This window comes from Bactrocera oleae, chromosome 2 (assembly GCF_042242935.1).
Source record: "Bactrocera oleae isolate idBacOlea1 chromosome 2, idBacOlea1, whole genome shotgun sequence".
NCBI lineage: Eukaryota > Metazoa > Arthropoda > Insecta > Diptera > Tephritidae > Bactrocera > Bactrocera oleae.
This window is the reverse complement of record NC_091536.1, coordinates 68,636,860-68,661,900: the sequence shown is the minus strand read 5'-3', so window position 1 is coordinate 68,661,900 and position 25,041 is coordinate 68,636,860. Positions and strand designations below refer to the sequence as shown.

At 36.9% G+C, this 25,041-nt stretch overlaps 2 protein-coding genes and 1 pseudogene across 5 annotated transcripts in view; 2 read left to right on the top strand and 1 right to left on the bottom strand.

Moving 5' to 3' along the window:
• Nha2 (Na[+]/H[+] hydrogen antiporter 2) overlaps window positions 1–25,041 on the bottom strand; it is a 73,150-nt gene that overhangs the window by 32,042 nt on the left and 16,067 nt on the right. For 2 of the 4 annotated variants that reach the window (XM_070105576.1, XM_070105575.1), the window contains exon 3: window positions 16,711–16,972. In XM_070105576.1, coding sequence (XP_069961677.1) covers window positions 16,711–16,972 — 262 coding nt within the window. Of the gene's footprint in view, window positions 1–16,710; window positions 16,973–17,163; window positions 17,396–20,163; window positions 20,362–25,041 lie in introns of those variants that run through there. The other 2 variants (XM_014239078.3, XM_014239077.2) reach the window with 2 other exon arrangements.
• LOC138855735 (odorant receptor 94b-like) lies at window positions 2,927–5,226 on the top strand (annotated as a pseudogene).
• On the top strand, window positions 8,081–13,179 carry LOC106620552 (odorant receptor 94a). The gene is made up of 5 exons (XM_014239079.3): window positions 8,081–8,995; window positions 9,069–9,168; window positions 11,490–11,756; window positions 12,925–12,983; window positions 13,090–13,179. The coding sequence occupies exons 1-4, from the start codon at window positions 8,205–8,207 to the stop codon at window positions 12,976–12,978; spliced, it is 1,212 nt and encodes a 403-aa protein (XP_014094554.2). The 5' UTR covers window positions 8,081–8,204; the 3' UTR covers window positions 12,979–12,983; window positions 13,090–13,179.

The following is a 25,041-nucleotide window of genomic DNA, read 5'->3' as shown; positions in this document are numbered from 1 at the left end:
CAAGCTTGATTAAGGCGTACAACCGGCCGCGTTCCTGATGCATAATTGTTGGCGTGTCGGCGCTGAGTTCTGTGGGTCCGCCGCGCCTTTCTCCTGGCGGAACCCTCGGCCGTTTCCCTGTCGTTGGCCGCAGCATTCTTTGGTTAGCACATCCGCTCGACCACACTCCCAGCAAAATATCTTTCTGGGATTACGGCACCTCCTAGCGTAGTGTCCTTCCTGGCCACATCTCCTGCATGTGTTTCCAGGCATAAAGGTTGGGTTCGTGGATGGTTGTTGGTGATGCGCGTTTACCGTAGTATCGTTTTGAGAAACCGTGTGCTGCTGTTGCGAACGTGCTGATGCGGACTGGACGGGTGGATGGTCTGGCCGTGATGTATTTCTTACCTCGTGGTCACCTATGATGTGTCTCGTCATCTCGCGGCGTGCCGTCTCTACAGTTCTCCGATGTCCTTCATGGATGCTCTCGTATTCTTCTGCAAGCGTGATAAGTTCGGCTAGTGTCTCGAAATCTCGACGCCGAATGTAGAGTAGGTAATCGGTGTGGCTGTTTCGGAAGATCCTTTCCAACCGCTGCTCCTGATTATATCCAGCGTGTCTCATTAGGTTCTGCATAGCGAGGACGTAGTCTTTGTACTTTTCTCGCACGTGTTGTCTTCGTTGCCGCATGTCGTCTTCGAGGCGTTCGAAGTAGCGTGCTGGTAAGAAGAATCGCAAAAAATCCCTTTTGAAGGTACTCCAACTCCTCCAATGTTCGTTGTTGTTGCGATACCATTGGAGAGCGGTACCGCACAGTAACTCGGGCATGGTTCTTGGAAGAAGGTCTGTGTCTATTACGTATACTTCGGAAAGCTCTTCCAATCGTTCGATGAACGCTAATGGGTCTCTCCCGCCGTCGTACTTTACGGACCACTCCCTCACCTGGTCGATGATAGGTGCGAATGTAAGCATCTGGCCCCGTTGCATCGACATGCCGCTATTCGGCATGCTTATTGGTGGCGGTAGTCGTCGTGATGAATCTGCGAAAATGTCCGCAGTTCCTCTGCCTTGATCTGGTGGAAGTGGTGTCTTCTGATCGCCTTCGTCTCGTGAAGCGAAGTCATTTCCTTTGTATGCAGCTTCCATTTTTAACAATTTCTCTTGTATTTCGGAGTCCTCGTGCGCCTTGGCTGCCAGTGCAGTTATGCGCTTCCGAATTTCCCGCGTGGTGCCTATGTGGTCAACGCCCAAATTCTCTGCGAAGGAGATTAGTTGCTCCTTAGATACGTTGTCCAACCACATAAGATCTGTCATTTTCCTGATGTTATACGATTTGCCGAGTCCCTGCTCGGGCGCCAATTGTAACGAAGCTTTTTGTTGCCCCTGCTTCTTCTGATTTGCTGAGGTATACTCGCCGTGTCCAGGGTTCGTTACAATATAAATTTGTAAACTATGGGGCTCTTTGCAAATCGCTTTTATTTAGAAGTGCACACTACCACACGTACTTTATTATATATTATTATTATAATCTCTGGAACTGCGTTCAAGCAGCGCCGCCCGTTGCTGGCGTTCCGACAGTTTCCTTCACACTTCTCTGGAACTACGTTTCAGAAGCGCCGCCCGTTGCTGGCGTTCCGACAGTTTCCTTCACACTCTCTGGAACTACGTTTCAGAAGCGCCGCCCGTTGCTGGCGTTCCGACAGTTTCCTTCACACTCTCTGGAACTGCGTTTTAGGAGCGCCGCCCGTTGCTGGCATTCCGACAGTGTCCTTCACACTTCTCTGGAACTGCGTTTCAGAAGCGCCGCCCGTTGCTGGCGTTCCGACAGTTTCCTTCACACTCTCTGGAACTGCGTTTCAGAAGCGCCGCCCGTTGCTGGCGTTCCGACAGTTTCCTTCACGCTTTCTGGAACTGCGTTTAAGGAGCGTCACCCGTTGCTGGCGTTCTGACAGGGTAGTGGTTCTCGAAACTCGTTAGCGCGTCACTATCACGCGGAATTACGGAGGGCAGTGACAGCGGCCGCGATGCCAAACGTGGAGCAGGTCAGAGGATCGACTCACTACCCACTTCACGCGTGACTTCGGGCCTTCCCACGTTAAGGAGTGAAATGCCTGCCAGAGGATCGACTCACTGCGAGACATTCACTTCTTACCGCACGAAACGTCACTTACCTTTCCGCGCTCCCGTTGGATAATTGGTATACTATCGCGTATATCTGCCAGCGTGCGTCCCGGGGTGACTTACCTTCCGTGTTTCAGCTCCGTTGTGCTCGCCTTCGCAGCCCTATCCTTCAAGCCCGCCAATCGTTGTGCTCGTCTTCACGGTCCTGAGTCGATCATCCGGCCAACGTTGTGCTCGCCTTCGCAGTCCGATCCTGAATGACTGCTGATCGGCCTGCTTGCTTTCCACCAAGCCGTGTGTTGCTTGCTCGCCCGTTCGCAACATGATGCTTAGGATGGCGTGTGTTGCTAGAAGTGGCGTGATTTTCCCGTTGCAGACCAATACTCGCTGTGTCGCTTGCGTGGCGTGATTTAACTGTTGTGTGGCAACATGTTGCCTTAGGATGGCGTGTGTTGCTAGAAGTGGCGTGATTTTCCCGTTGCAGACCAATACTCGCTGCGTTGATTTTATTTAACAGGGTGCGTCTTCATGTGTTGTGTGGGCTAAATTCCCTCTGGACATTTAGTTCTCACACAGCATCTGAGCTCAGGTTATGGCATGCCAAATTGATTTTTTACATATTTCTAAGCTTGAAATCCATTGTTATGCTGGATTCAGCACTATGTGTACTAGAAAACTAAGCATGAAGTTTTGCTCTTTTCTTTCACATACAGCCAACTCTTGCATATATCCACACAAGACTGTTGCCGAATCATTAACGAACCAACATTTTCATGCCTCGTTTTTATATAAAGCAAAGCTTCTCACTGCTTGCATCAAAACAAAAATGGTGGCTAAAAGGTGGTTATCAAGCAGCCCGGCACCGTTGTCGCGAATCGCTGCAGCGCATTTAATTGTTATTGTGCTCAAAGCAATCGGTCTTTGGCAATGGACAAGAAACCGCAGTCAGCTTGGAAATACGCGCCTGCCTTGCTTGCAAAAACTGCAACGCGCATACGGCTTAGTACTGCACACACTACTTACATTCACCTTCATTTTGCTAATGTTTACGGCAGTGTTTTTGTCGCGGGACTTCGAAGAGACCAGCAGTATATTACACATATTGCTAACCGAATTCGCCTTGATCGTAACGATATTTACATATTTGGCGACAAGGCAGCACAGCCTGACGCTATATGGACGAACTGGCCAACGAATCCATGTTCGCACTACGCCAGCAGTCCGAGTGGATCAAGTGGCAGCGCGCCAAGCGTTCATTCGCCATCATGGCCTACACTTATATACTGTGCAGCGTCGCCGTCATTGTGATCGCTTGCAGCAGTGTCCTAATGACACCAGCCGATGTCTATGTTTTGCCATTCAACATTTATGTGCCCTTCGAATGGCGTCATCCGCATAAGTACTGGTATGCATTGACCTATTGCAGTACTGTCGTATTGTTGACATGCGTCTCGAATATTATGCTGGACATGATATTCTGCTACTTCATGTTCCATCTATCGCTGTTGTACAAATTGATGTGTTTGAGCGATTTGCGGCGACCGAAGCATACCGTGGGCGTTCATGCCGATGAACCAGAAGTAATTTACCAATTGTCCGAGATTTTTCAAATGCATATGAATGTAAGGAGGTACGATACTTTATTGACCAAACAAGTTGCGAATATAGCAAAATAATTTTCTTTCATTGAGTATATTCCCAGATTGACGACTCAATGCGAGACTTTAATATCTATACCTGTTTTGACTCAAATTGTTCCCAGCGCTTTTATGCTGTGCTTTAGTGGCTATCGACTACAGCATGTAAGTTGCTTCCATCCACAAATTTTGTGTTTTCAAAGGAAATCTTTTTTCTCAGAATTTTGTCGACAGTTTCTTAATATCATAATAAAGAAATTAGGGTTATTAATTAAGAGAACCGGCAATATATTCGTATAACACTCGATTTGATAGCCGATCTAAATAACGTCCAACAATTGCGATCCAATTTTATGATAGTTGTGATCTTAATCTTTATCTTTATCTCAAGACTAGAAAATTCGTGCCATAAAAATGGCCAAAACCACCAGTTTAAGTTTTCGGTAGACCTCATTGAAATTCAGACAAATATTGGAAAAAATCAATTGTTTCAACAAATAATGAGTGACATATAAAAATTTCGGCTGAACATACTTAATTCATTCTGTTCTTCGGCTCATTATTTCACTTCTATATGTTTAGATGAACAACATGGAAAATGTTGGCTTACTTATTACTACCATCCAATTTACCACAGTGATGATTCTACAAATATTTTTGCCCTGTTATTTTGACGATGCAGTAACTGAGCACTCAAATGCTTTGACAAACGACATCTTTAACTCGGATTGGACCACATTTGATGTGCCAGCGCGCACATTTATGATTTTATATATGGAACTTTGGAAACGGCCAGCAAATTTGAAATCTGCTAACTATTTCAAAATTGGATTGCCTATTTTTGCTAAGGTAAGTAAGGGTTAGTGAAATGTATGGAATTATGTATCTCACCGAAACTTATTATTAAAGTTTTAACCAGTATACGACACAATTTTACATTCTTTTGACTAAACATTTAAACAAATAATTTCTCTTACTATAGGGCAACTCCTTAGCTATTTTTTAGCATGACCCTATGACCATTTTAAATAGCGCTTTATTGCATATAATAATGAAATAGTGAATTCAATCTGCTGATGTGTTATAATTAATTTTTTTTAGCGAATATAATATTTATTCACAATCCTACAACGATTTTTAAAACTAAATATTCTAGCGCTATTGTCAACTTATGTAAAATCCTTCCTTCTTAAACTAGCACTGTCAACATTACCAGCCCAGTGGTGGAATCGCTCCCAAATAGTAGCATTTCTAACCCACATTGAACTGATTTCTTTGACAAAATCAGAGTGGATCAGCAACCAGGGTTGCATAGTTTAATATGCGGTTTATGATTTTGTATAATAATAACTGTTTATATAAAATGTCCAACACTTGATCATATTAACAATCTAAATTAAAAACGTTCACATATAAATGATGTTTTATTTTTCAGACTATGAGCAACGCCTACAGCATTTTTACACTACTTCTTAATATGAATAATTAAATATATCAAATAAAAACAATTTCTTGGAAACAACAATATCTCGTTTTATATTTCTTTTTTATTTTTTAGTCTACAAGCCTCGAAGTTACAAAATTGGTTTGACAAAAATAACAAAGATTGTTAAACGACAAAATTCATTCTCTACATATATTTGGTGAGCTATACCATTTGACCAAATTTGATTCGTTCTGGGAACTGAAACGCTACACATTTTGTTTTTTACTTTTTGTTTCAAACTCCTTTATGTTTGATCTCCCTACGTTAATTAGGATGAGTTCTCTTGCTGTTTGTCTTCCAAGCGAAAAGTTTCTCTACTGATTTTTACCATAGAAAAGAATTAAACAACGAGTTTGCTTGAAATTTGGTGTTCCCACTGAATTGACGACTACGGAATCATTGAAAGTATTCTGTGAAGGTCGACAAGCCATCGAAGGCTTGGCTCACGCGAGTCGACCATCCAACTCTGTTAACGACGATAACATCAAAAAAGTTAAAGAAACAGTGTGTGAAAAACATTTTATTACAGATAGATATTAGTGGACCTCAATATCTTCTGTAGATTGATACAATACATTTTGGATTCGTGAATTTTTCACCAAGATAATACGCGCAAGATGATGATTGGGATTGACTTCTTGACCAACCACAAAACGAGAGTCAGCCATCGTAGAGGCCGGACTTGCTTCCCTGTTTTCGAAACTCAAAAATCCGTTTCTGAGAACCCATTAAAAGTAAGACCAAGATCAAATGGCATGACGAAATTCGTGAAGATACCTTGTCAAACAAAATCTCTCTTTACAAAAACTTAAATTTGATTAATCAGTTTGCAGTCCATATACATGCTATAGTGGTCCGATCTAAACAACGTGCTCGAAAATTGTAGCACTGGTTTAGATAATAATCTATGCCAAATTTCGTGAAGATAATTTGTCAAATTAGAAATGTTTCTATACAAGGCCTTGAGTTGAATCGATTCCAACAAATTTCAGATCGATATCTTTAAAACTGTGCGACTAGTGCACGTATATACAAAAAGACGGACATGACTAAATCGACTCAGCTTGTCACGTTGATCATTTATACATAAATATATAGAGTCTCCGAAATTTCCTTCTGGGTATTTCAAATATCGTGGCAAACTTAATATACCCTGTTCAAGGTATAAAAAAGCGATAAGCATGACTTTTTGTTCTTCTTTGACGTAGTTTCTCCGTTTCGCCCCATTTTTGTAGCACCTTTCTCAACACGACGATTTTCAAGCACTGTTTATTTTACTTTTTTAATGTTATCGCCATTAACACAGATGGATGGACGTATGGCGTGAGCCAAATCTTCGATGACTTCTCGTCCCTCACTGAATGCTTTGTGCCTCTCAAATACTTTTGTTTGTGATAAAATAGACTCCCTTAGCTACATTTGCAATATTTTCAACGATTCCGTAGACACGAGTCCATTGGAAATATAAAAATTCAACCAAACTTGATGTAAATTTTTTTTTTTCATTATAAAAATCGCAAGACAAACACACTTTAATTAAAATATGGAAATCAAGAATGTCTACTTCAGAAAGTCTCTTAAAAAAGTATATACAATATATTAGTAGAACTAATACAAATTGGTAATGAGTATTTATTAGATCAACAAACTGCGTATTTGTGAAAATAAACAAATCATTTAAAATTCGTTTAACAAAATTTCAATTTACTTATTAAATTCAACAATGTTTATGCCAATTTACTGTTATTATATACAATTATGTGGCAACCAATTAAATTAAATTAATAACAGCAATTACTGTTCGCACACCCACACAAACAGGCACTTAAATGCATTTCATATACGGAAATACTGGCCACAATATTAGTTGTTAAGTAATTTTCTAGCCACTTGAAACAAGATTTCACAACAAAGGACTGAACAGTTCTTGACACGGAAATACATTAAGTATTCTAATTATGTGAAAGTAAATGATGCAAAATTGCAGGCCTTATAAGCAGATAAAGTAAAGCCGGATAAAAGGACATTGGTGGCAGAATTTGGTTAAATTTAGCAAGTGAAATTTATTTCATATTTTCTGCCGCTACAACAAAAATATCATTTTCTATATAATATACCATACCTCAAATCGACATATTCGAGACACACACATTCGCTATCAATAACAGTACAGTAGAGGTCACAAAAGACACCAGTTGATATGAGCCAGACCAAAATAACGACAGTTTTCGAATCCAAGATATGTATCACTATCATCAAGCTTTTATTTTATCTTTCAACGTGTTATATAAGCAAGGGTTTAAAATGATTGAAGTAACGATCATTTAAAGAGTCTCATCGTTCTGTCTTCGAAATTTCGAAGAAGTCACATTAGCAATTGCTCTACTTTATTTTTAGCTTTTCAACTTCATATATTCAAATCTTTCTTAGTGGTAAGAATCAATAACAGTACCGCAGAGGGTACCTCGTCGAAGGTTCAGCAATCGAATGGTTTCGCTAGGTCGGTTCGAAGGGAGAGGGAAGGTGAAGTAATTAGTTTTATGTGAATACTCGTTACTTCCTCATAAATTCCCATCAGTTCTGTTTTAACGTTATAGAACCAGATTTATCACGCCAAGGCGTTTAATCGGCAGTCTTACATTATTTAGATCAGTGAGATCTCAGGCGCAAATATGAATCTACCAAAAATCTGCTCCGTTCAGTCCGTTCGATCTTATGTTACACATACTAGATCTGAGCTCGAAATTCATTGTTTTGCTAAATTCAGCCAACTCAGCAAAACTATGCACTTTTCCATATATCCACACAAGACTGTTGCCGAGTCATCAAAGCACAAACATTTCGATACTTTATTTTACACAACCACCGCATATTTAAACCCTTTATGCTAAGTGTGCAAAATTATATAAAACAGCGGTCCTCACTGTTGCTCACAGCTGTTGTATTAAATTTTCCATCAGTCGTGTTAACTTCAAACAAAAATGGCGGTTAAGAAGTGGTCATCACGCAGCCCGTCTTCAATGTCGAGGATCGCTGCAACGCAGTTTATTGTTCATGTGCTCAAAGCAATCGGTCTTTGGCAATGGACAAGAGACTCACACCTACCATACTTCGAAAAATTGGAGCATGCATATCGCATAATACTGCACATACCGTTCACATTCATCTTCATAACGCTAATGTTTACGGCGGTGTTATTATCGCAGGACCTCGAGGAGATCAGCAGTGTACTTCATATATTGTTAACGGAACTCGCATTGGTCGTAAAGATATTGTATTTTTGGCGACAAGGTAACACAGCTTGGCGCTATATGGACGAACTGGCCAACGAACCCATGTACGCACTACGCCAGCAGTCCGAGTCGACCAAGTGGCAGAGCGCCCAGCGTTCATTCGCCATTGTGGCCTACACTTATATACTGTGTAGCGTCGCCGCCGTCGTGTTTGCTTGCATCGGTGGCATAATGACACCAACTGATGTCTATGTCTTACCCGTTAACATTTATGTGCCCTTCGAATGGCATCATCCGCATAAGTACTGGTATGCATGGACCTACATCACTCTTGGCATATTGCTGACATGCGTCTCGAATATTATGCTGGACATGATATACTGCTACTTCATGTTCCATCTATCGCTGTTGTACAAATTGATTGGTTGGCGTTTGAGCGATTTGCGGCGACTAAAGAATACTGTGGGTGTTAAAGTAGACGAACCGGAAGTAGTTGACCAATTGTCCGAGATCTTTCAAATGCATATGAATGTTAGGAGGTACGATACTTTATTAACCGAGCTAGTTTCGAATACATCAAAAAAATAATAATTTTATGGATTATATTCCCAGATTGACGACTCAATGTGAGACATTAGTATCCGTGCCAATTTTGGGAGAAATTGTTTTCAGCGCTTTCATACTCTGCTTTAGTGGGTATCGGCTACAGCAAGTAAGTTTTTTTAACTTTTAAGGTTATGAAATCGGTATAGAAATAAGGTTATATATATCAGAAAGTATCGATTGAAAAGCTTAACAGTGTCTAATGTCCCATCGTTCTTCTATCCCACTCAGTAAGTTGTTTGATCACAGTCCTGTGTTTCTCTATAAACTGCGTTAATCTTTTTGGTAATTTTTGACACAATAGAACAGAAGTTCACAGCAATATACAGTGGATCACAGCTTATTTGATACAGCAGTCGATATAAATTTCGAATCCTAATATTTTCTAAATTGAAAGGAATATTGAAAAAATTTAAACGCTATATTATAGAGTAAAGAATTTCATATATATAATCTACTTCATTTATTTCAAAAATATTTTATTTTTAAATATATGTATATAAAATTAGAATTACTGCTTAATTTCAGGTCACAGCTTATTTGATACAGTTCAATTCATTCTAAAATAACATAAACAAATCACTTTCCATCTTAAATTTTAATATTTTGTGTGAAAGCCTTTCGCCTTAACAAGAGCCTGGATCCCGGTTGGCATTGATTGGACTAACTTTTGTGTGGTTTCTAGCGTAATTTTCTGCCATTCCTCTAGTAGCGCCTTTTTCAATTCCTCTTTGTTCGAAATTTTGTGGCTTCGAAGGTTTTTGTCTAATAATGCCCACAAATTTTCAATAACATTTATATCAGGTGACTGTGCCGGGGGTGTCATTAAATGGGGACAGTTCCATATGAGCCAGGATTGAGCGACTGCTGCTTTGTGTTTTGGGTCGTTATCTTGATAAAAGCGGAATTTTTCTTTTATATCAAGATTCTCGGCACTTTGCAGCAAATTCCTTCTTAGGATATTAAGATACATATTTTTGTCCATTGTCCCTTCAATAAACTCCACATTTCCTACACCGGCTGCGGACATACAACCCCAGACCATCACAGTTCCACCGCCATGTTTCACCGTAGCTCTCAAGTTCTCCTTATTTAGCTCTCTATTCTTTTTTCGCCAAGCGTAAGACATGCTGTCGGACCCAAAAATATTGAATTCTGACCCGTCTGAAAATATAACCGTGTTCCAAAAATCATGGGTCTTACAAACATGTTCCCGAGCGAACTTTAGTCGACATAATTCTTTTTTTTTTTTTTTACTAATAAATGGTTTCTTACGAGCAACTCGGCCATTAAAATCATGTTCGCGGAGTACGCGGCGGATAGTTTCAGCATGCATGTTTTTCCTAATTCTTGCTGAACATCTACAACCAATTTTGGAGCCGATAGTTTGGGGTTTACCTTGATTTTTCGAACAATATAGCGCTCGTCGGTAGCACTAAAAATTTTGTTTGGCGCGCTTCTGCCTTTATTTTCCACTCGATTTTCATGTAAATATCGCTCAATGATGTGATGTACAGTGGAGGCACTAAGGTTCACAATTTCACCAATTTTTCGAACCGATTTACAATTTTTAAAATGGTTTATGACCAGTTCACGCTGCTCAATTGTTGTTACTAGAGGAATGGCAGAAAATTACCCCAGAAACCACACAAAAGTTGGTCCAATCAATGCCAACCGGGATCCAGGCTCTTGTTAAGGCGAAAGGCTTTCACACAAAATATTAAAATTTAAGATGGAAAGTGATTTGTTTATGTTATTTTAGAATGAATTGAACTGTATCAAATAAGCTGTGACCTGAAATTAAGCAGTAATTTTAATTTTATATACATATATTTGAAAATGAAATATTTTTGAAATAAATGAAGTAGATTATATATATGAAATTCTTTACTCTATAATATAGCGTTTAAATTTTTCCAATATTCCTTTCAGTTTAGAAAATATTAGGATTCGAAATTTATATCGACTGCTGTATCAAATAAGCTGTGACGCACTGTATAAACGCTTGTTTTCCAAAGTAGCTTGGCGAGTACAGCAATGAAGAGCAATGCAACATTCGCTAAAGATTCTACTAGATAACAGTTGGGAGTACTCTTCAGTTTTCGCAGCCTGATGTTACGGATGGTAGAATCATAAGTGTCATATTTAGTTTAGGAAATTCGGATAGTGACCACGATCAACAGCTAGAATTCAAATAATTCTTTCGACTTTATATACATTATTACAAAAAGAAAATTTGGTACCTAATATTAAATTGGTAGGCGGGAATTAGATATTTAGTAATACCTAACACGAACAAATCTTCCCTCCGTCTTAAATATACCTACAATCTAGAAAATTTAAAACTAGAGCTCTGTATATAAAGTTCGACTGAGCGCTAACTTCATGATTTTTGTTCCTTTGTTCATTACTGCTCTGCTATATATTTAGATGAACAACATGGAAAATATTGGTATGCTTTTTAGTACAATTCAATTTGCCTCAGTGATGACCGTGCAAATCTTTTTGTCCTGTTACTTTGGCGATGCAGTAACTGAGCACTCAAATGCTTTGACAAACGACATTTTTAACTCGGATTGGACGACATTTGATATGCCAGCGCGCAAATTTATGATTTTATATATGGAACTTTTGAAACGGCCAGCATATTTGAAGTCTGGCAACTTTTTCAAAATCGGACTGCCTATTTTTGCTAAGGTAAGTAAGGATCATAACAAATATTGAACAAAATATGTGTAAGACCTTTTGGTTTATAATTATATCTGATGTCTAAACAATAGGTGTATGAAGAAAAATAAAAAGTTTAAATCAATAAAGTTTAAGATGCGTTTACGAAGAGCTCAATAATATATTAAATAATTTGTTCTCAACATTGTTAGCATTTAAAACAAATATTTTATCTAATGTTCTTAGGATCTTATAATAGATAGGCGGTAATAGCAGTCAAATACAACGCAATTAAACTATATTTATATTAGAAAATTATTATTTTTTAATCAGATCTTAATTGATTCTCAAAATAAAGACCTTTAGCGCTATTGACATTCCTTCTTAAGGAGTTATATCCATTTGCAAGTCCGAAAAATCGCGGTGTTTGTGAATTGTTTTGCAGAAGCAATTTATTCTATTAATTATATACTAATATGTAATGTAGATTTGCAGAATTTGATGTACTTTAACAATCGAGGATTCATTTTGAAACATTCTGGACTCCCTTGATCCTGGAGCCGATCTCCAGAAGGACTACCGAAAAAAAGCAGCCTGGCGGTGAAGACGACTTTTTTGTTAAAAATTACGCCAGACCAAAACATGTTATCATAATAATAGATAAATACAGGTTGTGGTCTAAGGACTAATCAAAATTTTCTTTTTTTTTTAATCATTTTTTTTGTTTTTGAAAAAATGGCGGCTTTTGAAAAAAAAAAGTTTGGCCTGGAAAACAGAAAGTATTATCAAAAAACTGCTTCCTTTGACCTGACACATACATATATCTAAGAAAGATAATTTGCTCACCGAAACAACGTTTCGAGAAAAGCGCGTTTCAAGTATTGGAAGCCGGTTATTTAAAGTTAAAAAACTCTTGCAAATACTTTAATATCGCCGAAAGTATTTGCCGGTTTAACTTCAAATTTTTGGAGAATATTCTCAAAGATATGTTCAATACAAGAATATGCAAAACAAAAAATCAGCTTGCTGGATATACGCCTTAACGCTGATCTACTTTATCCTTTATCAAGTAGTGGCATTGCTCCGAAATAATTGATTTTCCAAACTAGGGTTTTAAAATATATATATTATCTGCCATTTTTAAAATCTAAATAAAAATATTTCTAATTTAAAATCAATTTCATTTTATATTTTTCAGACCATGAACAATGCCTACAGCATTTTTGCGCTACTACTCAATATGAATAATTGAATGAAGTAAGTATATTAAATGATTGCTATTTTCTCGAATTGATGAAATCTGCTATTTCTTTTTTATTTCGCTTACCAATGTGATAACTTCGAACACGTTTTTCACAACTAGCTTGATGAAACGAACAACATTTGTTAAATTGGCAAATTTAGCTGTTGCACTTTATTATTAATACATGGGTATTAACAACTAGAAACAAAGATTATGAATTTAAAATATTATATGTAACAAGTAAGGAAGGGCTAAGTTCGGATGTAACCGAACATTTTATACTCTCGCAAAGTCAAATGGTATACTCGTTTGAGATTTCTTTGTGGATTGACTGATATTTTCGGTAGAAGGTCAACTATAGGCACTGGGGTCCACATATTTAGTACTTAGGGGTTTGAACAGTTTTGGTTCGATTTAGACAATTTTTGGCCGCAAGGTGGCATACTTTAATTGCATTATTCACGCAAAGTTTTACCCTGATATAATCATTGATACCTGATTTGCATAGTGGAAAGTGAAAAAATCAAGTGGTATTTAAAATGGTGTCATATGGCAAATAGGCGTGGTTGTAATCCGATTTCGCCCATTTTCGCACTATGACATAGAAACATGAAAAGAACCTTACGCACCGAATTTGGTTGAAATCGGTTAAGCAGATCTCAAGATATGGGTTTTCACCTAAAAGTGGGCTGTGCCACGCCCACTGTCTAATTTTGAACGTGGTTCCTATAAAGTCATCTTATACCATCTCAGAGATAAAATTTAATGTCTCTGGCGTGTTTAGTGTTTGATTTATCGCGCTTTTAGTAGTTTTTAACAGTACCGTTATATGGGGAGTGGGCGGAGTTGCCACCCGATTTCAACTATTTTCACACCGTCAATAGAAGTGCTAAAAACATTTGCTTTCAGTGAATTTTGTTATTATAGCATTAGCGGTTTAGGAGATATGCACATTAAACCTATTAGAGGCGGGACCACGCCCACTTTTTAAAAAAAAGTTCTAACTGCAGATGCCCCTCCCTAATATGATCCTGTGTACCAAATAACAGTCTTGTATCTTATTGCGGAGCTTAGTTATGGCAAGTTATTTGTTTTTGATTAATGGCGTTTTGTGGGCGTGGCAGGGTCGATTACGCCCATCTGCAATACCAACCGTCTCACGGTACCAAGAAACATGTCTACCAAGTTTCATAAAGATATCTTAATTTTTACTCAAGTTAGATCTTGCACGGACGGACGGACGGACGGACAGACAGTCACCCGGATTTCAACTCGTCTCTTCATCCTGATCATTTATATATATATAACCCTATATCTAACTCGATTAGTTTTAGGTGATACAAACAACCGTTTGGTGAACAAAACTATTATACTCTGTAGCAACAGGTTGCGAGAGTATAAAAATTTAGTTTAAAGAGACAAATTATTTGAGCGCGCTTCAAGAGAGTAGTTTTTAGTAGCACGCTTTAGGTAGAGTACGGAGTCTCTTCCGTTAAACATTTTAACAATAAAGCTATATTCTATATCATCAATACACGGTTTTAATACCACGAACATTTGTTGCTTGGGTGTATCAGGTGATTTCAAACTTTTTTTATTTCAAAATGTAGTTCACTATTGAGGAACCTTTTTTGAACTCCATAACTATAGTTTTAGATTAAGCAGGTAAAGGATAACAATTTTATAATTTTCTAGCTAAACATCTGTGCATGTTTAAACCTCACAAACTAAAATAAATTTGAAGGAAAGATGGTGTGTTCAAATAACAACGGGAATTTTAGTTTTTGAAAAAATATAGGTGTATGCATTAATTCGTGCGGTTTTCTAAGAGAGGGCTCTACTAGTATTACTTCGCGTCGTATTCATCTGTGGCTATATTCATTTCAAAGGTACTGCCATTTCGCGTCGTTTTCAGTAGATATAAATTGTTTGAGCGTGAACAACAATTTGTTTCATTCATTTGAAAATGTCGAAATTTGTACCAGATAAAGTGTTTTTGCGGGGAGTTCTTCTTCATTATTTTAACATGAAGAAAAGTGCTGCCGAAAGCCATCGTATTTTACTGGACGTTTATGGTGACCATGCTTTAGCCGAACGAACGTGCCAAAAGTGGTTTGCACGGTTTAAAAGTGGCAATTTCGACTTAGACGACGGAGAACGACCCGAACAGCCAAACAAACTTCAAGACGAAGAAGTGGAGACATTGCTCGACGCAGATGCATGCCAGACGCAAGAAGAACTTGCAAAAGTATTAGGAGTTGATCAAGCAACCGTTTCCAGACGATTAAAATCATTAGGACTCATCCAGAAGCTTGGAAATTGGGTGCCTTATGAATTAAAGTCAAGAGACGTCGAACGTCGATTCTGCATGTCGGAAATGTTGCTTCAAGGCCACCAAAAGAAGTCGTTTTTGCATCGGATTGTCACTGGCGATTAAAAATGGATTCATTATGATAACCCAAAGCGCAAGAAATCGTATGTGAAGCCCGGCCAACCATCAACATCCACGGCAAAGCCGAATATCCATGCTGCTAAGGTTATGCTATGTATTTGGTGGGACCACAAGGGTGTGCTCTATTATGAGCTATTGAAATCGGGTCAGACGATCAATGGGGACCTCTACTGATTAATTCGTTTGAAAAAGGTCATCGCGGAAAAATGACCATAATATGCGGCCAGAATCAATAATTTTTCATTATGACAACGCTCGGCCACATGTTGCAAGGCCAGTAAAAAGGTATTTGGAAAACTGTGGGTGGGAAGTTCTACCTCACCCGCCTTATAGCCCAGACATAGCACCTTCCGATTACCACTTGTTCAGATAAATGCAGAATGCCCTCACCGGAGTATGCTTCAGTTCAGAACAGGGTATCAGAAATTGGATTGATTCTTTCTTGACCTCCAAGCCGGAGAAGTTCTTTTGGGATGGGATCCACAAACAGCCAGAAAGATGGGCAAACATCATAGCTTCCGATGGGCAATACTTTGAACATTAAATGTATAACAATTTTTTCACAATAAAGTCTTAATTTTCGTAAAAAACCCGCACGAATTAATGCATATACCTTATTTATTTTATTCATTTGCCTATATTCATGTTTTCGTCCTCGAAATAGCCCTCATTCGATATTATGCACTTATGCCAGCGCTTCTTCCCCTTACAGTCTTTAGCTCTTTCAGCGATGCGCTTTAAATGTCATCTTTGATTGTAATACACGGAGCCATGTCGGGCGAACATGGAAGCTGGGATGTCGTCACAGTATTATTTTTAACCAAGAATTCACAAACAAATTCACTTTTAAGCCTCCCGTCAGTCAACTAATCATCTTCTGACAACGCGATGGAAGTAATTTATGCTTAGCAAAGACTTGTGGCTTCGTCAGTGGCACACGGTCAATAGCATTCATAACTGCAGCTGATTGGCCATCTGGAGGTCCAGATTAAAATTCATTCGACTAAAATTAATGGTTAGAGCTGAAGAACATGTCAAATACCCCACAGAAATTTGGAGAATCTCAAAAAAACTTGGGTTCCGTGCTGCTATTGAGCAATGACCGAATCATTTGAGGGCTTTTGTCAAAGCAAAGGGTAACAATTTCGAATAAAATTTTGTCCGTCGTTCATCTAATTAGAATTTGACAGCTACCATTAGTAATATGCAGCTACGCATTGAATAAACACTCTAAATTGCAAACTAAGTAAACATTAAACATTTCTGTGTTTATACACAAATAAACTTACATTTTGGGACCTTTGTAATCATGATGCCCATCTGCACCCGGGGCATCCGGACCGCCGTCACCTCCAACACCGATTTCTATAGTATTGTCAGCTGTTGTTGGACTTGGTGTTGATGGTGATGTCGCCTCCATTTGTCCGCCTGCCTGTCCTTGGCCATAGACTGCCGCTTTTTGACCGTCTAATGTTTGGTCCGGCATTGCGTTGCCATATTGTGTCATTTCGTTGAAAGATTCTAAGCGTTGCACTGGGGCTGGCGTTTTTCCTGAAATAAGGCAAGAAAAACATAAATTTTATTGTATGCAAATGTAAACGGAAGCAACGAAAAGCTTGCGCTGCAACAAAATTAACGCGCCACTTGCATTCCTCAACTAATTTTGTTGCACGCAAGTGTCGTGTTGTGTGCCGTACGCGCCCTTGGCCATTATTAAGGTGGCGTAGCTGGTGTATACCTACCGTTAACAACTAACGGTGTAGCATCGTTTTTGCCACATTTCCTTTTTTGTTGTGTCGCCCCATTATCTTGTCTATGCCCCTTTAAATAAGAGCTGAATGAGCGCGCCAGTTGCCCACAGTTGTGCGCCAATGTTGCAATATGGTATGCACCGACTTTTATTACGCTTCCATGAGCAACTCGCTTCTCAGCCCGCTGGCATATTGTGGCGAGTGGCATAAACAGATTGTCAGCTGCTGATAAGCACTGATTACTTAGCTGCCACTTTTCGCACCTGCCACAACGCGAGTCAACGCGTCAGCAACGACGTTGAGGGCGTCAAGCTTAACAGCAACAGCAATAATAATAATGACAACAACAACAATATAAGCAACAACAATAATGATAACAGCAGCAACATCAACAACAACAACACAAGCTATATAACAACTGAGACGTCGCTTCCACCTGCCACCTGCCGCCGCAACAACTGCTTCCACCCACGAGTTTGCCAGTACAAAACGTGGCGCCTCAACTTTGGTCGCTTAATTGGCTTCATTTCGTTTCCTTGCAGCGCATTTTCACGCGTTTAATAATTTAAATTGAATGCCATTGTCGACATTGCTGCCGCTGCGAGCACACGCGTACGCAGCAGCACGGCAGCGGAAGTAGCCCTGTCAAATGTCGCAACACCAATTTTCCGCTTCATAGACAGCTGATTACGTAAGGGCGTGCGCGAAGTAGCTGCCTCGCGAAAGTTTTCTCTCTCCGACTTTTATTGCGTGTAAATTAAATATTGCAATTAACCGTTACTTGTTTGTGCAAATATTTGAATTTATTGGCTTTTTTTTTTGCGGATCGATCAATGTGTCAACATCATTCCCAACTGTATAACTTGATTAATGCCCGCTTTCAAGCGCCTCCATGTTTTACCTCTGCGCAAATAATTTTTAACAAGCAATTTTGATGAGGTGTGAATTATAATAATCTGCATGTTGATTAATTTATTTTTTTAAATTACTTTGTTGCTTGTTATCGTATTATATGAGTGGTTGTGCGCAACCAAATAAATTTTCTGTCAAATAAATACTGTATAATTAATTTGCGGTAACTTTCCAGCGACAGAAACTGTGGAAAATGGACGTGAATATAAAAACTCAATAGAAAAAATATTTAAAATTTGGATTACTGAAATGACAGCGTACATAATAGACTGATTAAAGGTTTCCTGTAGCATTTGTATTCTGAGAGAAAACTTCTGAGCTAATCAACCTTAAGGGGCACACCTAATGTGATCGCCTTAACAAAACACGATTTTTGAGATTACAAAAACTACTTAACTTTTCTTTGGAATTTAAAGATATATTTATACATATTTTAAAGAAAAAACTTGATGGTGATCGATTTATTTGAGTAATCACGCAAGAAAATTTAAGAAAAACGTGTTTTAAGGTAAACTGAAGGAGGTGATTGAACTCAGCGGCTACAGTTTGGAAGGCTATAACTCAAAAACTATTCGAGATATCAATTAAAAGCTTTTGTATGTTATTTTTAAAGGTATAGCATAAAGGTATATATCAAAATATAGATGAGAAATCGATTTTAGCTAGACCGCTATATTATTTACCAGTCCTTACTTCGTCCAGCCCTGGTTTACCTAACTCGAGAGATTGAATTACACCAAGGTTGGTAGAGTTAATGTCATCAACTACCATACTTTGGCATCTTCAGACTAATTTTAGAAAAGAAACATTTAAATGAAGATAGCAGATCTTTGCATAAAAATGGCTTTAGATATCATATCCCAATGAGAGATAGGTTAAAACGTGGCGTGAGAAACTTAAAATGCTGGAATTTTTTCACTCTCATCGCATTCCATGAACAGTTCTCCATTAAATACAAAGTACTCGCTAAGTCTCATACGTCACGAATGTCGCGGCTATGAATATAACATCTGATCACATTTGACCCGGATTGACAAAGAGAACTTTTTTTAAAACAAATATCTATTATGGCCTTCGGCTACTGAGCCGATATAAGAATACCAACACTTGTTTTAACTTTTGCGTAATATTCGCCCAAACTGGTCTAAGCCTGGGTTATATTTCTTCAGATGATATTCTAGCCAAGTTTAAGAAGTATAGGTTTCTCTGCTTTTTTAAGAGCGTTGGAGGAAGATTGAGAGTTCTTTAGGGTTTTAAATATTTGTAAGTTGCATTGTAAATGTGCCTTTAGTTTAAAAAGTTCGTGAAACCAAAAATATGTGCAAAAGATGACAGAATAGTCAAAATAGTTAGCTTTCTGAAAAAAAATTAATAAAATTGTCTTTGAAAAACATTACTCAAACCCTTTGGGCATATTCCGTATTAATTAGGAAAGGCAATATTTGGCTTAGCTTAAGAGGGGAAAGCACGCAAAGGCGTTCCAAAAAATCAATGTTTTATTGTCTTTATCAAACCAGCCGATTTTTTATTTTAAAGGTTATAATTTAGATAATTTTTAATGCGAAAATAATTGAAAACTTTATCAAAATAAATGGAAAATTTTTTCGAAGGTTCGCTGTCTTCCTTAAGTCTAGGCATAAAAGTTTCTAAGATAGTTTTATCTTACTATCGCGAATACTTGTAGTTAGCGTGAAATTTGAGCATATAATGCATAGTATCTGTTCTGAGGAACAGGATTTGTTATTCGGTGTGATGAAGACTTAAATGAAGGAGTTAAAAATAATGAGACTTAATATTTAAAGACTTTTTTTTTATTTTATATTCTTTTATTTATTGAATCGTCCAAATTCGATCTATAAATACTTTGCTTCTAAGTATGAGTCATAAAATATTAAATTGAAGAACTGAAAATATGCTCATGACACGGACCCTTAAATAGATGACGTCAGAGTGACACGATTAACGAGCTTCTGTTTCGAAGATCAGAAGCTGCCTACTCACTCACACATATACTCATAATTAATATTTTTAAAAAGATACATTTCTAAGTGAAATTGAAATTATTCTTCAGAAACTTACTTCAGAACTTTTGCAATTTCACAATATTTTTGGGCAAATACTTGTTCTGAAAAACTATAAACAATACGGAAATCAACAGAGCACCGCGAAGACGAGCGAAGTTGGCGACATTTACGCAACAGCCGCGAACCGAATTAACGCAATGAAAAACCTCAACTGGAGCACTTAAAGGGCGAACAACCGACGCAGATCGCAAGCGATTACTCAGTGTCGATGAGATAAAGAAAGATTTGAGCAGCGAAGATGCTCTCGTTGTGTTGTCACTTCAGTGCAAAATAAACAAGACGAGCAAATAAAAACAAACAAACAAATTAACGTATATTTATGAATAAACTTAAAATTGAATACAACGAACAACTGATAAGCAATGAGGCAGTAATGGGAGAGACACAATATTGAACATACCGCAACTTCAGGTGACACACTTATAGAGATCAACACTAAAGGATCGTGAACACCCATAACTTAACTGAGCATCCGTGCTGAATTGTTGCACACAAAAAGAGAAAAGCTCTTTTCTTATTTACTGCCAACACGTGAGCTGAGCGAACTGTCAATAAGCTAAAAAACATAAATACACTGACAACAGTTAACAGCCACCGCTACATGAATTTTATTTGCACTTCTTTGCTTGTTGTTTTAATACCGGGAGCATCAATGTTTACTCGATATTTCACACATTATCGAACCACTTTAAATTAACTGTTAACTTGTTGGGTAAATTGTATGAATGATTTTTTATTAAATTGAAAAATATCGACACAACTTTTATTTGTAGTACGATGACAGGCGGTGATGAAGATGTAGTTCAACATAATATGTAAGTAGAAGGAAACCCTGTAGGAAAATATTTAGCGATTAGAGAACTTTTTTACAAGAAATATACGAAAAGTGTCAAATTTGGGGTGGAAGTTGATAGGACAGATTGTAAACGGTTCTTTTCTTGCATTGATCTACTTGTATGACTACTTTCAAGTCTGATTCGAAATAAAAGACCAACACCTTATTATGAGTTGAGGTACGTCATAACTTTATGACGCCAATATCCATTTATAATATGGTATATACGTATGTTATATACTTACATACTTATATGCTTATATGAAAAATTAAGAGCGTAGAGAGATGCGAATTCAACATCAACAAAGTTGGATTACTATAGCATATACCTATCATACAAACCGATCGCAATTAATTGCTTGTATAGAAAAATTTTTTATTTGGAGAGATATATTTACGAAATTTACACGGGTTATTGTTCAAAGTTTTTTTTTAACTTTTTTTTTCGATCCCATGGTGATTTTTTGTTGGAAATACCCAAAAAAAACAAATCCCTGAAAGTTTGAGCCCTTAATATTCATATTAAGTACTACACCAAGGCCTGTAAAGATTTTCCATCTAAAATACACGTAAAACTTGATATTTTTTTCTTTTTAATTTTATAACTCAGCGGCATTTGATGGAATTATCTCACCCGCCATTAGGTATTCCTCAGAATTGAACGTTCTACAAAAGTCTCCATTGCGGTAAAGTTATAATTTGCACCTGCGGGGTAGTACGTGCCCCCAAACCTAATTTATCGAGTCACTATAGCATATAGCTACAATACAAACTGAACGATCGGAATCAAGTGAATGTAAGGAACCTTTATATTTGTGAAGGGTATTATAACTTGAGTGCAACCGAAATTAACATTTCTTCTTGTTTTATCTTATCTTTAGCATATTTCACGTAATTTTCTTAAATATAGAAATACTAATTAGTAAATTTTGATAACCTTATTTGTCTTACGCTAATATTAGCGATCTCTGGTAACAGGTAAATTTAGACGGCAATATTTATTAAAAAATAATATTTGGTTTAAGTATCAATACTAGTACCCATAAAAATCCTTTTTTTTTAGTAATTGGGTACCACTAATAAGTCTTAGTGAAGCGAAAACAAAAATAATATAACAAAATTCTTTTAAGCGGGTATACATGTAAGCCAGAAGAATCTCGTTTTTTTTAAAGATTTTTTCAAGTCATTTTGTTTAATAAAGAAATAAAAATAATACGCGTTCAGAATTTAATGTTCTTTTATAATCGGCGATTCATATTTAAAAAATGTTGATTCCCTTAAACAACTTATATCTAAGAAGGTCGAGCGATTGAAAATTTAGTCGGTTCGGCCGTTCCCGAAAATTTTTTCTCACCGACTCTGAAAAAAACGTTTCGAAAAAAACGCGTTTAAATTTTGGCAGCCGATAACACTAACTAACTCAAAAACATTCTTACAAATATCACCAACAATCTAATCAACTTCTAATTTTCGGAGAATATTCTCAAATATGCAAAAATATAATTAATTTTTTTAATTCACAGCTTGAATCCTGAGTTGTATATACATAGGTATAATATAATTATATAAGTATATATACAATCAAGGATATATACTTATATTGATATTATATTTGATTACTGGAGAGAACTATTAATATCCCATATTTCATTTCCAATATCATTATGATGATATTCGTTTTGGCAATGCCAACTAAAACAGTTGCTTTCGATTCGCAAAAACATGTAAAGTGGTGAAAAGAACAGCTAGTGCTTATAATATTATATTATAATATACCGATAAATTCGAATACAGACAGAAATACCGTGTCGAAACAAAGCGTGTACCCAATTTGAGCAATATATCTAAAACTTCGATTTATAAATATGGAACATGGGACTTAGAAACAGTTAAGGTATATCAGTTCTTCAAATATCATATTATTTAAATATTTAATTTACTGTATTAAATTAAACTTCTGTACGCAGAAAAAATTAAAAAAATGTTTCTTTGATTTGACGATCTCAATTTCCGTACTGAAAAAGAAAAATTTAATCCCAAATACCGGATTGAATGGCACCAAAAATGATCATCCTTAGTTTATAATAAATAATTGTTTTTAAATTTTAATTTTTTATCATCTTAAACCACAACTCGCACAGACCCATCATATGCTATACTCTAGAGCAGTGGTCGGCAAAATCACACATTCAAGTGACACACCCTAACCTTAGCTTTAATAACCCTTCATATTACTTTAAGACAGAATTAATAATTTTAAGTTTTAGGCTACCCATATTACTCATAGCCGCAAAGCTTATTAAATTCTAACTACACTGGGTTCGTAAATATATATGTATGTGGGCTTGTGCGTATATATGCGTTTGCATCTAATTAGAAATACCCGACGACTTACACGGAAATTCAAATATTTGTGCTAGAGTAGTTATTGCTTTTACTTGTTTTACTTGCTCCATTTCGTTCGTTGCTGTTATCGCCAGTTTGTATTTTGATAAACAAAAATATTATCTTTACAGTTATTAAAGAGATGTTAAGGCGTTGTTTACACAATTTTTGCCGTAATTTGTTGTTATTCGTTTGTTTACATGAGGCACTTAATTGAATTTACAAACATTGTAAATAACCGGATATAAATTATAATTGAAGTTCTTTGCAGTTAAAGCAACGAAATATTTACAATCTTATAATCATTCCTATACAAATACTCTCGCCCATTCTATACGGAGTATATTAGTATCGTTTACCTAACGGTGGTTGGAAAAGCGGTGTTTGGAAATCAGTAACTATTACCTAAGTTATCAGTATGAAGAAAATGATCAATTGTTGGATATCTCTCTCTCTCGCTCTCTCTATTCGTCTAACCGTTTAACCTATAATTTGAGTAAAAATTGAGATAAAGATTGGTACTCGTTTGCCTTAACACACTGAAGCCGTGTCCATAAATCTTTGCCTGGGACAATAATTCGTGCCAAATTTCATGAATTATACTTATATCGTCAAATAAAAAAGGCTATACAAGTAGTCATATCGATTTTGAACGATCAGTTTGTATCGCAGCTACATATATGCTGTATTAGTCCGATCTTAACAATTTCTTCGGTAATTATAACATTGCCTTGATAATGTAATCCATGCCAAATTTGATGAGTATATCTTATCAAACAAAAAAGTTTTCCATATAATAAAAGAAAAGGCCGAATGCCAAATTTTAGATTGATATCTCTAAAACTTAGGGAATATTTCGCGTACATAGAGATAGCCGAACAGACACACGGACATGGCTAAATCGACTCAGCTCGTCACCCTGATCTTTTACATATGTATATATATTATAGGGTTTCCGACAATTTCTTTGGGATGTTTCAAACTCCGTGGAAGAATTAATATTCCCTATTCTGGATTTAAAAAATATGAAGTGATAAGACTAAGTCAAAAATTATGCTACAAAAGTCGAATTTGGTTTAAGGTCTACAGAGAAGAGGATGTACATATGTATAGTTTGAAAATCTTTTAAAAGTGTTCGCTTTTTAAATTTTATAGGGGATCGCTTCAGATCTGCTCTTAGGCCCCATAAAATATTTCTCAATATATTTATAAGTATATTATGTGCAAAAATTTATGAAGTCGATCCAAACCTTCCATTAACCCTAACATATTGTACATATATTGTTTTGTCGACGTAGAAAAAGAAGAGCAAGTCAGATAGTACAAAAACGTTAGATGAGAATGGTCTAATTGATAAATGTGGATTGATATTTAAATAGATTAAATATGTTCATTTGTACGGCCTTCGCACTTATGTTCGACTACGTAGTAGTAAATAGTAGTAGTGAACATAAAGTAGTAGAAGCTTTGTTAAAACCTCTTTGAGCTTTAAGCACAAAAGCTTTATTAGCCATCAGAAGAAAACTTTAGCACTCCGTAAAGCGACATTTCATAAGCTAATTGATCCTTGCACTAAATAAAATAACCAACGAACCCTAAATAATCGTATTAAAATGTTATATGAGAGCTTAAACAATTTTACACAACTGTGTA